Raw genomic sequence first — 15428 nt, forward strand, 5'->3', positions numbered from 1 at the left:
GACTGCAGGCAGGCCGCTCGAGCACACGCACTCTGTGTTGTAGCGTAAACAGAATGAGGCGTGGTATCGTCCCGCTGAAATAATCACACACTTCTTGGTGCAGCGGCGGCCTGTGTTAAGTAACAACGCTTTTCTGAAGTATTATTGAAGTCGCTGTCGTCTGATTCTCTTCATGATGCGCCAAACATTTTAACAGGAGACAGATCTTGACTGCAGACAGTTTGGAACACAGTGGTGAGCCACGACCCGTCATTACTTGTACAGACTCATGCTCAGTCATGATTCCCTCACCTGCTCCCTGTTACAGAGATCAAAATCTAAACGTGTTTCTAATTACAAACTACAAAGAAGTCGATCAGTGAAACATTGGAAATCTTTTATTTCTACTTTAATCAGTTTATTGTATTTTACATGACGTCCCAACTATTTGGGAAATGTGGTTCATAAATACATATTATACAGTAGATTTGAACATTGTATTTTCAAAATAGACTCATTAAAACACATTAGAATGCATTTAATTTACTGCTGAGCAATAAGTATACAGTAAATCCTAATTTGAATATTGTGATATTTTACCATCGTAATTTTTTGGTATAATTGTTTTCTGTTACTCAGCTGTGACCAGATTAAAGCGGTTAAAGCTGAAGCTTTACCAGGACGGTTCAGAATGCTTTCAGAACCAGAACCACGAGGGTTCTGCACAGACGGGTGCAAAAACACGAGAAGCTGCTAAGTGCAAAAGCCAACATGTGTCCTGGTATGGGGGGCATCAGCACCCACGGCATGGGTGATTTCCATATGTGTGAAGGTACCACTGATACAGAGGCGTGTTTTGAGGATTTTAGAGAGACACGCTGCACTGAAGGTGACGACTTTCCCTGGGTAATCTGTGATTATTCCAGCAACACGATACCACGCCTCATTCTGCCCGCTTATATTTATATACATATTGTAATACAGATCATATTATTATCTAAGTATCACAATATTTTGGTCATATCACCCAGTCCTCAGGAGATTTTATCAAACACGAACAAAACAAGAAAAGAAAAAAACGCCAGTTCACAAACCTGCAATACTTACAACAACCACAGAGTGGCAGCAAAGTAGCTTTTATTTACCTTTACATTTTTGCCATTTAGCAGACGCCTTTATCCAAAGCGACTTACATTACAGTTACAGTATGAACAACCGAGGGTTAAGGGCCTTGCTCAAGGGCCCAACAGCAGCAACCTAGCAGTGGTGAGGCTTGAACCAGCAACCTTTGGATTACTAGTCCTGTGCCTTAACCACTAGGCTACGGCTTGCCCTAACTTTTATATTAATTACATGGCTAAAGTACATGACCGTTCAGATGTTTGCTAACGTGTCTAAAATTTACTTTACACGTTATAACTGACAAGTTTGGGGAAGGCCCTTTCCTGTCCATAAAGACATGAACAGACAACTGAACACCTTTAAGATGAATTGGAATGTCAGCTGCGAGAGTGAAAAGAGCAGGTGAATTGGTTATTTTAATATTGTGATATTTTACTAACGTGATTTTTTTGTACAATTTTATTGTTTTCTGTTATTAAAATTTTTGTTAGTAAATCAGGTTAAAGTGTAAACGATGAATTGATCTGAACTTTTAATTGCATGCTGTAACTTCATCGTTTTGCTGCAACACGACAAAATATCGTGAAAAGTATCGTGTATCAGGAAAATAACTTATTATTTAGCATCACAGTATGATATTTCTGGCCATAGAACCAAATTCTAACATAAATTCATTCATTAAACGGAAGCAGGAAAAATAAAGAAAGAGAAACCTGCTGGTCCACAAACCGGCGATTTTTAAAACGACCACAAGGTGGCAGCAAAAGCGCAAAAATGAATTTGAGTTTGTTTGAACACGTGATTCCTCCTGATCATCAGTTAGTCCTGGTCTTCAAAACATCTGATCAGTTTCATCAGAAGTGTTTAGCCGTGTTAATATGGATCTTTGAGGATAGGATCGAACCATCAGAAATCAGGCCACAGGAGGACAGCAGTAAACCTTTGGGGCTATAGGGATGCCCCCTTGTGCCCAGCCTGCCTGGTCCTGCTCTGTCCAGTGACCAGCCTGAGAGGAGGAGGCTCTCAGCGCTTCAAATGGAGGTGTAATAATAGACTTTAATAACCGATCAGGAATGCTGAGGGCACACTGTCACTTACTCATTCACCCTTACCCTTACTAAGCAGCCAATCCAACCCCGAGCCACCTCCAGTACTAGCGCCTGTGCCATGATGCCACCACTCTAATTCACCAATTTTGGCAATCTGAGGAACAGTTAGGGAACTGAAAACAGGTGAGCATATAAAGGAAACCCTGATGAATGGGTGAAGATGTTTCCAGTATCTTGATACAGGAGCATCATACAGGGAGATTCACTCGAACGAGGCCCCGAATATTCTAAACTTCCGTTAGGATGAAGCGATCTGAACCTAAACAATACCCTACATACCCTGACGTACGTGTAATCGGTTGCATTACATGCGATGTTGGACGTGATCTCCGTTTTCTGCCAGACACATTTGGACGTGGCGCTTGTGTTCCTGAACGTATCGGCGAGCTTAACTAGGCTACGACTTTGCATGTTCTCCTCTGAGAGCTCCAGTTTCCTCCCACAGTCCAAAAACATGCAGTCAGGTTAATTGGAGACACTGAATTGCCCTATAGGTGAAAGTGTGTGTGTGTGTGTGTGTGTGTGTGTGTGTGTGCCCTGTGATCTGGTGCCCCGTCCACGGTGTTACTGTGTGCCTTGCGCCTATTGAAAAGCTGGGATGAAAAATGATAAAACAAAAATTACTTTTAAACACAAGTTGTAAAATGTAATGAACAAAAATGGAAAAAATTAAAAGAGCAAAAAAATAAAAAAAAATAAAGACTCTCTGAGGCATTTCACTGTCCGGAAAATCATTTACAAGTGGAGAACAAATGTCTGTACGTTTAAATATGTTAATAAAGACAAAGGTTCTCATGGGGTGTCCTAACTTTTTCACATGACTCTATCCCGAGGAGCACGTTGCACGTCGTTTCGTTCAGATCGCTTCGTCCTAGCGAGAGTTACTACAGAATATTCGGGGCCTCTCTCGAGCGAATCTCCCTGTATGATACAGCTACGCTACGGTTACCATCTCACCACGTTCCATAAGACAAACAAAACAGAACCAGTACAGCGGGTCCTCAATTCTACACCAGGAACACCAAAATAAAAGATCTTTGTGATGGTAAAGAGGGGCGTTATAGGGTCACGGGTGGCGAGAACATGTTTGGCACGTGTGGAACAGTAATGCAAAGTTCTTCTGACTGATCACATGATCAGAGGAGTGGTCTCTTCCAGTGTGGACCACTGGGGGGCTAGTCAATGCATGCAGAAGTGTGGGAGAATTAAGACTAACTCATGGTTTAGGATCTTTTGGAAGGACGTGTTCCCACATTCTCAAAACAGACCTGTGGAACAAAACCTGTCCTCATCAAACCAATTTAACGATTTAAAACAACGGAGTATTAGCAAGGAGGCAAAGTAGTAAGAAATTAAGAAATACGTGTAGTAACTTATGAGTGTCAGAGCTGCAGAATCAACATCAAGGTCCATTAAAGCTGCTCTAGTGACACCTACTGGTGCAGCATCGTCTGTATAAATAATCATAAACGCTTAATAATCAGGATAAATCTGCACTGCATGATGCATCACGACCCCAAATCTCTGAAATACTCAAACTGAAGCGTCGTCCTCTGTTCGTGTGTGAGATGTTAGTAGATGTTCCTGGTTTTTCACTCCATGGAGAGCTGGACACACTCCTGTCCCTGACCCTGACCCTGCTGATCAAACTTCCTGGCTGGGAAAATAAAACAGCGTTATTTATTATTGAAAAGAAGAACTGATCGTCCACATGATGAAGGAACATCAGTCTAACTAACACTCACACAGTGAATACATCTCCAGCTGCTGTCTGAGCCGGATCTTCTGCATGCTGTCGTAGAAGTTGGGTTCAGGAGCAGATCCGACCGTCGGAGGCACCGCGAAGATGCGCATGATCTTCCTCTTATTTCTAAAAACAAAATATAAGAAAAAATAAATAAATAAAGGTTCATTTTGATCCGACAGTGTACGATACAACTGGGATTCCCTGCGGTGTGACATCAACACTGATTCAGGAATGCTGATTCATCTGACCACGATCCACGTTTCCACTGTGTGATGGTCCATCCTAGATGCCTCCGAGCCCAGAGAAGTGGACGCCGCTTCTGGACATGGTTAACATGAGGCTTCTTTTTTGCACAGTAAAGTGTTAAGTATGATTAGTGCAGTAACTCTGTATTGTAGAGCTGATAAAGGTTTGATAAACTAATCCCTCACCCATGTGCTTATATCAGCTAGTGTTGAGTGGAGGTTCTTGATGCGTCTGAGGGATGGAAGATCACGAGCGTTCAGATTAAGCTGCACCGTCCACCTTTACACACTGAAATTCCTCCTGATTCCTTGAACGGTTTAATGATATTCTGCACTGTAGAGGCAGAACATGCAAATCCCTTCCAATCTTTCTTTGAGGTTCATTGTTTTTAAACATTTCAATCATTTTCTCACACATTTGTGGACAAACTGGATCCTCTGATCATCTTTACTCATCAGAGACTCTCAGCCGAACCTGGATGCTGCTTTTGCAGGGCTCTAGACTAACGTTTTGCACTGGTTGCACTGGTGCACCTAACTTTTTTTCTTAGGTGCACCAGCACAAAAGTTAGGTGCACCCAAATTTTCGACCGCATCGCATTTAACACCGCAGTTTTACAGGTTCACTTTTTTTTTTTTTTTTTTATCACTGTCCATACAGGCAATATTGACTTGGAAATAACTAACAATCTGGTCAACATGGCCTCGTCTGATGATCTGTTTTCTGCTGCCTGACAATGAAGGGCAGTGGGGAGAGGGGACACTTGGCAGTGCATTTATCGCCGCATGTAATGTGTTTTATAGATGCATTGGGCTTTTTCAGCCTTTCAATTCGAAATGTATTAGAACCAGTCACAAATATACTATTGCCGGCCACTGTCTTCCCATGCTCTTTACAGTTAATTATAGTATTACAGACTAATTATAGCACACTTATAAAAATTATAAAAATAATAGAGTAAATGTGTATGTATGTGTGTATATCTATTTATATGTGTGTGTATATTTAAAATTATATGTATATGTGTGTGTGTGTGTTAGAGTGTAATCTTAAATGCAGTGCATTATATTATCGGCTTTACTGAATCTTTTACACAGATTCTTAAAATCGCTTGCGGTGCACTCACTGTGTATTTTGACTACATGTATTCTAATATATTTTGGTCTTTTAGTTATTTTTATATTTTACTTAACGAAAATATTGTCGTGTTTTTACTTTCACTATCGCGGCACTTTACCGCTAGCATTAGCCCCTTGCTACTGTAGAGGGTCGGCTCACCTAGCCGCTGTCCGGTGGGGATGCTGCGGGTCTTTTGCTGTGCGGTGGTGGAGGTGTGGGAATAAAGGCACACGACAGGGTCGAGTCACTTTAACTGTTTAGTCAGGACTTAAGTGAGCGTTACAACACTTTACACCGCCGAGCTCCAGAACCCCAACTTCCATTCTGGGGACATCCGGCGAGTCTCATATACAAAACTAAACTTACTGCAGAACGTCCGAACGCACGTGTATAAACCTGGTGCTGCATTCTGATTGGCTGAGCTGAATGTCGCTCACATATCACCGCTACAATATTGTCCCGCCCTTCGCTATCTCTGATTGGTTTAGACCATGATATTGGCCTAATGTGTGTCTGTTGTTTTTTTTTCCCCTCGGACGCCTGGTCGCACCGGTGCGACCTGAGATTTTTTTTAGTCGCACCATTGAGAAATTAGGTCGCATGTGCGACCAAATTGGTCGCACTCTAGAGCCCTGTTTTGTACTGAATCATGATCACAATCACCTGTTTATAATCACATCATTATTTAGTGTTTCACCTCATTACTAGCCCTGAATTACCCCCGTCCCAACTTGTTCTGGAATGTGTTGCAGGTCTGAAATGCAGGAATGGATGTTTATTAATAAATGAAATGAAGTTGAGCAGATAAAAGATGAAATATCTCAGCTTCATCCTGTCTGACATCAAATAAACGTCAAAGTCAAGGTAAGAAACTCTGTGTTTATATTATTATTTACATTTTCCATACTGTCCCAACTTTTTCTGATTTGGGGTTGTAGTTTATATAAAGGGTTAAACTCTGAACAGCACTGAACTAGATTTAAAATCATTATTACATTACTATTATTACAGATTCTTTTTATTTTAGTGACAGTTTCTGTTCCTCTCTGTCAGAAAAGTGAAGAAAATAATGTTTCACTTCTATTTATCTAGTACCTGTAAACATGTATTATGGAAACGATTGCTGTCATGTTCTTCAACCCTAAGAAGAAAAGGAACATCCAGACTGTTATCAGTGTGGAATTTAAAAAGCAGAGTCCCTCATGGTGTGGTGGCGGGTGCATCATTTTAAGGACGTCCAGCCAAGTTTTGGGTTCGGCTCAGGTTTCTTTATATTAATATTTAGGTGTTCTTTCTTCCTACTGTCTCACTCGGCTGCTCATCATTTGCTTTGAGACAAAATGAATTGTTAAAAAGAAATAAAATAAAATAAAAATAATAAACAAACATGTTTGTTATGTCTCCAAATCACTAGATTTTTAAAAGATGAGTATTGCATAAACCTTCTCCTTGTTTCTACACTCACTGTCCAGAAGCACTTTGTAGTTCTACAATTACTGACTGTAGTCCATCTGTTTCTCTACATGCTTTGTTACCCCCTTTCACCCTGTTCTTCAATGGTCAGGACCCCCCACAGGACCCCCACAGAGCAGGTATTATTTAGGTGGTGGATGATTCTCGGCACTGCAGTGACACTGACATGGTGCTGGTGTGTTAGTGTGTGTTGTGCTGGTATGAGTGGATCAGACACAGCAGCGCTGCTGGAGTTTTTAAACACCGTGTCCACTCACCGTCCACTCTATTAGACACTCCTACCTAGTCGGTCCACCTTGTAGATGTAAAGTCAGAGACGATCGCTCATCTATTGCTGCTGTTTGAGTCGCTCATCTTCTAGACCTTCATCAGTGGTCACAGGACGCTGCACACGGGGCGCTGTCGGCTGGATGTTTTTGGTTGGTGGACGATTCTCACTCCAGCAGCGCTGCTGTGTCTGATCCACTCATACCAGCACAACACACACTAACACACCACCACCATGTCAGTGTCACTGCAGTGCTGAGAATCATCCACCACCTAAATAATACCTGCTCTTTCAGTATGAAAGGAGGTAACAAAGCATGTAGAGAAACGTGACAGGTAAAATAACTAAAATGCCTAAATAAGAAGGGAAAAGGCTGTATGTAATAATAATAATAATAATAATAATAATAATAATAAATAAATAAATAAATGAATTCTTACTTTCTCGCGTACATGAGCAGAGCGAAGCTGACCAGGATCACCAGCAGGTAAACATTAGTAGCTTCATTCCAGGCTTCATGTACTGTATAATCCACTGTTTCTTCATTCGCCATCACTCCCAGTCCACCCATTACTTAATAAATAATGATTAATTTTATTCACAGGAATATAAACACGATTATTTATATTTATTTATAATTATTTATTACTAAGCAAAACCTTACGCAGTGTAAACGATCCAAAAAACACAACAATAGACTCAGCTGCTGCTGGGCGGAGAGCCTTATCAAAATAAAAGTCCTCATCCTCAACAAGGAAATAGAAAAATGAATAAATACGTACACAAAGTAACTTGTGATTATCACATCTTACTCTGCACTGTGAAGTATATCATCAGTACCAGTAGCTAAAAAGGCTTCCCAGACCAAGACAAACTCCTCAGAGATGTGCCCACCGTCGTCGTACTTCTCACAAGGTTTCACAAAGTAATCTCTCTCAGTAATGAACTCAAATCCTGATTCAGTCCTCCACACAATTCTACTAAACTGCTCACAATCAAAATGTCTAAATTCTGCCTCAAAATTGAAGTTTCCCTCAGACTGAAATGGCTTTTTAGCATAAATTGTAACCCTAAATTAGAACCTTTTGCTAACTGTTGTTTTGATTTCTACTGAGTCTTAAATTCCTCCAACATTTATCAAATATCTCAGATTTGGGCCTCCAGATTTTTTCATATTTTTAATTAAACATCTCAGTCATTATCATGATTTCAGTTTAGTTCATTCACTTTCTTACCTGACCACGTCTCCAGCTTTTCATCTAAACAATACACTTTTGCAAAAGTTAAGCAGCAAATGGTGGCAGAGGTAGTGAGTGGTCAAGGTCTCTGGGGTGTAGGCTTAATTCTGGACAATTTACTGACTAATGAGTACAACTCTTGAAGGTGCAATACTTACATTTCATTCATTTTAGCCATGACTGTAAGTGCCTACATTCATTGGCCATACCATTTAAATGTAGGTATACAATTACTGACTGTAGCGCCCTTAGTTGCTCTGTACACTTTGTCACCCCATCTTTTAGTATCAGTGTATTATATGCCACTGGGCATTTGGGGTTTTAAATACAGTTTACAGGGCAGTGGTAGTTTAATGGTTAGGAGGTTAGGATACTGCACTAGTAATCGAAAGGCTGTTGGCTCAAGCCCCACCACTTGGGCCCTTGAGCTCCAACCCTCAATTGCTTACTATCACAATTGTAGGTTACTTTGGAATAAAGTGTCGTAAGTGTAGCTTATTAATTGCTAAGTGCCATGAATGTAAATAAAGCTTTACTGCCACATGACTGGTGGATATTTACATGAATAAGCAAATAACAGATGTATAAATGGTCATGTTGATAAAATATTATTTAAATAAGTATGCTTTAATAGAGGTAAATAACATAAAAATAACAATAATAACAATAATAATAATAATGATAATAAAAATAACAATAATAATAATAATAACATAATAATTAACAATAATAACAATAATAATAATAATAATAACAATAATAACAATAATGATAATAAAAATAATAACAATAATAAAAATATAAAAAAATAAATAATAATAATAACAGTACTACTACTACTACTACTAATAATAATAATAAAAATTATAACAATCACAATAACAATAGAAATATGGATAATAAAAAGATAATAATAACAATAATAATAAATAATAATAATGATAATAATAATAAAAATAATAACAATAATAATAACGATGATAATAACAATAATAATAATAATAATAAATTTACTTTTCAACTCTTACTTATTAATGACCCCTTAATCAGAACAACTCTCTGTTATATCCAACTTCGTCAATGTAGCCTGTGTAAATAAGGCTGTGTCCCTAATCACACTTTACTCTCTATTCCCTACAAAGTTTGACTTGTATCAAGGACACTCCTGATAATCTACTTACATTATTCGGACAGAACCTCAGTATAATGATTTACTGTGGAGTAATGTTGAATTTAATATCTGTGCTACACGATTAAGAATTGTACTTCAGGCATGGTTTATACAAATCTAAGTTCCCTAAGTAGGGTACTGTGTAGGAAACACGAAGTGGATGAAGACGTTACCAGTTCAACGATTCGATTGGTTAACCGGGGAAGGCGTGACACAGTCCTGCTCTGTGATTGGCTGAGCGCTCGGCTTCCCATATACAGTGTGTAATGTTGATATACAGTGTGGTGCAATAGTATCGATTAGAATTAAACATTGTGATTCAGTTTGTGGTTAATGAGTATTAATATATTATTATTAAAAACTGCTTAAACAATGTTGTGTTGTGGTGTTCTGAGGGCTGTTCGTCCTGCTGCTGTGAACATGTTGGTAAGAAGTTAAATAATCTTCATTTTAAACAGTTTATCTCAGTGTTTGTTAAGGTGAATTATTATTATTAGACTTTATTATAACTTTGGTTTGTGCTTCTAATTTATGTAGTTTATTTAAGCCAGAAACTACAAACGTGGTAGAAATACACTATATTGCCAAAAGTATTCACTCACCCATCCAAATCATTGAATTCATGCACAGAGGTCACCAACTTTCTGCAGAGTCCATCACTACAGACCTCCAAACTTCATGTGGCCTTCAGATGAGCTCAGGAACAGTGTGTAGAGCTTCATGGAACGGGTCTCCATGGCCGAGCAGCTGCATCCAAGCCTTACATCACCAAGCAGTGGTGTAAAGCACACGGCACTGGACTCTAGAGCAGTGGAGACGTGTTCTCTGGAGTGATGAATCACGCTTCTCCGTCTGGAGTCTGGGTTTGGCGGTTGCCAGGAGAACGGTACCTGTCTGACTGTATTGTGCCGAGTGTAAAGTGTGGTGGAGGGGGGATTATGGTGTGGAGGTGTTTTTCAGGAGTCGGGCTCGGTCCCTTAGTTCCAGTGAAAGGAACTCTTAATGCTTCAGCGCACCAAGAGATTCTGGACAATTTCATGCTCCCAACTTTGTGGGAACAGTTTGGGGATGGCCCCTTCCTGTTCCAACATGACTGCGCACCAGTGCACAAAGCACAAGCTCCATAAAGACGTGGATGAGCCAGTTTGGTGTGGAAGAACTCGACTGGCCTGCACAGAGTCCTGACCTCAAACCGATAGATAGAACACCTTTGGGATGAATTAGAGCGGAGACTGTGAGCCAGGCCTTCTCGTCCATCATCAGTGTCTGACCTCACAAATGCACTTCTGGAAGAACGGTCAAAAATCCCCATAAACACATTCCTAAACCTTGTGGAAAGCCTTCCCAGAAGAGTTGAAGCTGTTATAGCTGAAAAGCGTAGCGACATCATATTAAACCCTGTGGATTAAGAATGGGAGTCACTCAGGTTCAGATGTGTGTGAAGGCAGACGAGCAAATACTTTTGGCAGTATGGTGTATCAGGAACAACCAACAGTTACAGAACAACGTTCCCCTACAGCTTTTTGCACAGATTTTAGGTAGTTTACCCTCTTCAGTGCATAATATCACAAAAATACCCCCAAAACTGACCTGCAATTAAAGACAGGCAAGCTTTTGTTATGTAGTACAGCGATCTTATGCGCTTGCCCACTATTGCTGAGATCTCACATTTTAAAGCTTGAATATCAGCTGTGCTACCGACCGGGCCGGGCATGCAACAGGCTCGACTGGACGTCTGCAGGCGGGGGCGGGGATGTCAAAGGGGGTTCCTCATCGCTGCTGTAATTACGGCCTCTGCTGGCTGGTCGAGGCAGCTGCACGAGGGATGGATGATTCACGGATGGCAGACCCTGTTTCTCGCAGCGGAGGAGTTACCGCCAAGAACCGGGAATATCGAGTGTGAGGAAAAGGGGAGGAAAAATGAATATAATAAAATAACGTGAATATTATTGATGTTTTGACATGATCGTACTTTAATGGGTTTAATTCACCCACTGATGTTCGAATCATTGCAGCCCAGCCTCCTCCTGAAGGGTCACGGGGTTCCTGCAGGGCTGAGACGCTACAGCGGCGGTAATGAAGAGGAGAACATCAGCCGCTACCCTGTTCCCTACAGGAAGAACCTTCCATACGACATTGTGGAGCTGATGGAGGAGGTGGAGACTAAAGTACGTGACCCATTCTTACTGTGAGGGTGAGGGATCTATTAGATGTGGATCTGATGGTGTGGTTTTGTCTCATCAGGGGACGATTGTGTGTATAAGGAACGTTAAATCCAGTATTGTTTCCTTTCACAGGGTGGCTTCCTGCCCAACGTCTTCAAGGTTCTTGCTCATCGGCCTGCAGAGTTCCGAGCGTTCTTCTCCTACTACAATGTGCTCATGAACAAGGAGACCGGTATGAAACTAACCCTATTAGATCCCTCCTGTACCATCAGATCCACATCTAATAGATCCCTCACCCTCACCATCAGATCCACATCTAATAGATCCCTCACCCTCACACACACCATCAGATCCACATCTAATAGATCCCTCACCCTCACACGCACCATCAGATCCACATCTAATAGATCCCTCACCCTCACACACACCATCAGATCAACATCTAATAGATCCCTCACCCTCACACACACCAACAGATCAACATCTAATAGATCCCTCACCCTCACACGCACCATCAGATCCACATCTAATAGATCCCTCACCCTCACACGCACCATCAGATCCACATCTAATAGATCCCTCACCCTCACACGCACCATCAGATTCACATCTAATAGATCCCTCACCCTTACACGCACCATCAGATCAACATCTAATAGATCCCTCACACACACCAACAGATCAACATCTAATAGATCCCTCACACGCACCATCAGATTCACATCTAATAGATCCCTCGCCCTCACCATCAGATCCACATCTAATAGATCCCTCACCCTCACACACACCATCAGATCCACATCTAATAGATCCCTCACCCTCACCATCAGATCCACATCTAATAGAAACCTCACCCTCACACGCACCATCAGATCCACATCTAATAGATCCCTCACCCTCACACGCACCATCAGATCCACATCTAATAGAAACCTCACCCTCACACGCACCATCAGATCCACATCTAATAGATCCCTCACCCTCACACACACCATCAGATTCACATCTAATAGATCCCTCACCCTCACCATCAGATCCACATCTAATAGAAACCTCACCCTCACACGCACCATCAGATCCACATCTAATAGATCCCTCACCCTCACACGCACCATCAGATCCACATCTAATAGATCCCTCACACGCACCATCAGATCCACATCTAATAGATCCCTCACCCTCACACACACCAACAGATCAACATCTAATAGATCCCTCACACGCACCATCAGATTCACATCTAATAGATCCCTCGCCCTCACCATCAGATCCACATCTAATAGATCCCTCACCCTCACACACACCATCAGATCCACATCTAATAGATCCCTCACCCTCACCATCAGATCCACATCTAATAGAAACCTCACCCTCACACGCACCATCAGATCCACATCTAATAGATCCCTCACCCTCACACGCACCATCAGATCCACATCTAATAGAAACCTCACCCTCACACGCACCATCAGATCCACATCTAATAGATCCCTCACCCTCACACACACCATCAGATTCACATCTAATAGATCCCTCACCCTCACACGCACCATCAGATCAACATCTAATAGATCCCTCACACACACCAACAGATCAACATCTAATAGATCCCTCACACGCACCATCAGATTCACATCTAATAGATCCCTCGCCCTCACCATCAGATCCACATCTAATAGATCCCTCACCCTCACACACACCATCAGATCCACATCTAATAGATCCCTCACCCTCACCATCAGATCCACATCTAATAGAAACCTCACCCTCACACGCACCATCAGATCCACATCTAATAGATCCCTCACCCTCACACACACCATCAGATCCACATCTAATAGATCCCTCACCCTCACACGCACCATCAGATCCACATCTAATAGATCCCTCACCCTCACACGCACCATCAGATCCACATCTAATAGATCCCTCACCCTCACACGCACCATCAGATCCACATCTAATAGATCCCTCACCCTCACACGCACCATCAGATCCACATCTAATAGATCCCTCACCCTCACACGCACCATCAGATCCACATCTAATAGATCCCTCACCCTCACACGCACCATCAGATCCACATCCAATAGATCCCTCACCCTCACACACACCATCAGATCCACATCTAATAGATCCCTCACGCTTGTAATGTTGTGGCTGATCGTTGTGTTGCAGGCGGTTTGTCGAAGGCGGATCGAGAGTTGATCGTGGTGGTGACCAGCGCTCACAATCACTGCCTGTACTGCGTGGTGGCCCACAGTGCACTGCACCGGATCTACTCCAAGAAACCCACGCTAGCTGATCAGGTGCTTCTTGTTTTTATTCACGTTTGCAGCACGCCGTGGCGTCTAACACCATTGGCTGATCCTGCGTCCTCTCTCAGGTGGCGGTGAACCACAGCACGGCGGATCTCTCGGCCCGGGAACGCGCCATGCTGGACTTCGCCCTGACCGTGTGTCGCAGCGCCGCGGTAACAGAGGAGCACCTCCGAACGCTGGAGGATCACGGCTTCGATCGGGAGGACGCCTGGGACATCGCCGCCATCGCCGCCTTCTTCGCCATGTCCAACCGCCTGGCACACCTCACTCACATGAGACCCAACGCCGAGTTCTACAACATGGGCCGAGTGCCTAAAACCAAACCCCCGCAGGGCGGGCAGGGCGGAGGGTCGTAGAGCAGAGAGGTGCTACAGAACCCGAAACTCCAGATAGCACTTTTTTATCGATATTTACCCCCTGCGGCCTGTTTTCTCGGGTGTACGACAGATTTAGGTTTAAAATTTAGGCTTGTTGTTATTTGTTATTAATAAATATGTTTAACATCCTACAAATGCTGTAATTTTTTCATGGAACGGGCACAAATCCCCACAGACACACTCCAAAGTCTTGCAGAAGAGCGGCTGTTGTTCTAGATGAAAAGAGCACACAAGGGTCGCTCTATTTCAATACAGAATACTTTTGGCCATATAGTGTAGGACACTCTTGGTGCCGAGAGTTAAGGGCCGTGCTCAGGGGCCCAACAGTGGCTGCACAACCTACAACCTTCTGCCCAGCGTTCCTATTAAAAAACAGGAACCCTGAGCTCAACCACACTCAGCAGCTCTGGGATGAACCGGAACACCCATACACAACCATACTGATTAAACAGGCACAAATCCCCACAGACACACTCCAAAGTCTTGTGAGGAGCTGAAAAAATAACACACAGAGGGCGCTTTTTATTAATAACGTTTGTTTTTGAAACGGGACGACCAACAAGCTCACTATCGGGTGTCCGAATACTTTTGGCCGTATAGTGTACGACACCCTTAAAGCTGAGAGAGTTAAGGGCCGTGCTCAAGGGCCCAACAGTGGCTGCACAACCTACAACCTTCTGATTGATCTACCCAGCATTCCTATTCAAAACAGTCCTGAGCAACCATACACAACCATTCTGATTAAACAGACACAAATCCCCACAGACACACTCCAGAGTCTTGTGAGGAGCTTCTCAGAAGAGTGGCTGTCGTTCTAGATGAATAGATCACTGTTTTTCACAATAAGGCGTCCGAATACATTTGGTTGTATAGTGTACAATACCCTCGTTGCCGAGAGAGTTAAGGGCCGTGCTCAAGGGCCCAACAGTAGCTGCACAACCTACAACCTTCTGATTGATGATACAAAGATCTACCCAGCGTTCCTATTTAACACAGAAACCCTGAGCTCAACCCCACAACCATACCCAACCATACTGATTAAACAGGCACGTATCCCCACAGACACACTCCAAAGTCCTGTGAGGAGCTTCTC

General features: G+C 42.5%; 2 protein-coding genes across 2 annotated transcripts; one reads left to right on the forward strand and one right to left on the reverse strand.

Moving 5' to 3' along the window:
• Nucleotides 1–359: 359 nt before the first annotated feature.
• smim19 (small integral membrane protein 19) lies at nt 360–7643 on the reverse strand. The gene is made up of 3 exons (XM_063000906.1): nt 7504–7643; nt 3956–4080; nt 360–3867 (listed from the first exon to the last, which is right to left on the reverse strand). The coding sequence occupies exons 1-3, from the start codon at nt 7632–7634 to the stop codon at nt 3803–3805; spliced, it is 321 nt and encodes a 106-aa protein (XP_062856976.1). The 5' UTR covers nt 7635–7643; the 3' UTR covers nt 360–3802.
• Nucleotides 7644–10262: 2619 nt separating this feature from the next.
• Nucleotides 10263–14470, forward strand: si:ch211-175m2.5 (uncharacterized protein LOC568697 homolog; the record flags this gene model as incomplete). The annotated part of the gene is made up of 5 exons (XM_063000205.1): nt 10263–10358; nt 11488–11640; nt 11770–11869; nt 13816–13946; nt 14024–14470. Coding segments are annotated over 5 exons (771 nt in total), but the record flags the coding sequence as incomplete, so codon positions are not given.
• Between the last annotated feature and the right edge of the window lie 958 nt (nt 14471–15428).

Source organism: Trichomycterus rosablanca, chromosome 8 (assembly GCF_030014385.1).
Source record: "Trichomycterus rosablanca isolate fTriRos1 chromosome 8, fTriRos1.hap1, whole genome shotgun sequence".
Taxonomy (NCBI): domain Eukaryota; kingdom Metazoa; phylum Chordata; class Actinopteri; order Siluriformes; family Trichomycteridae; genus Trichomycterus; species Trichomycterus rosablanca.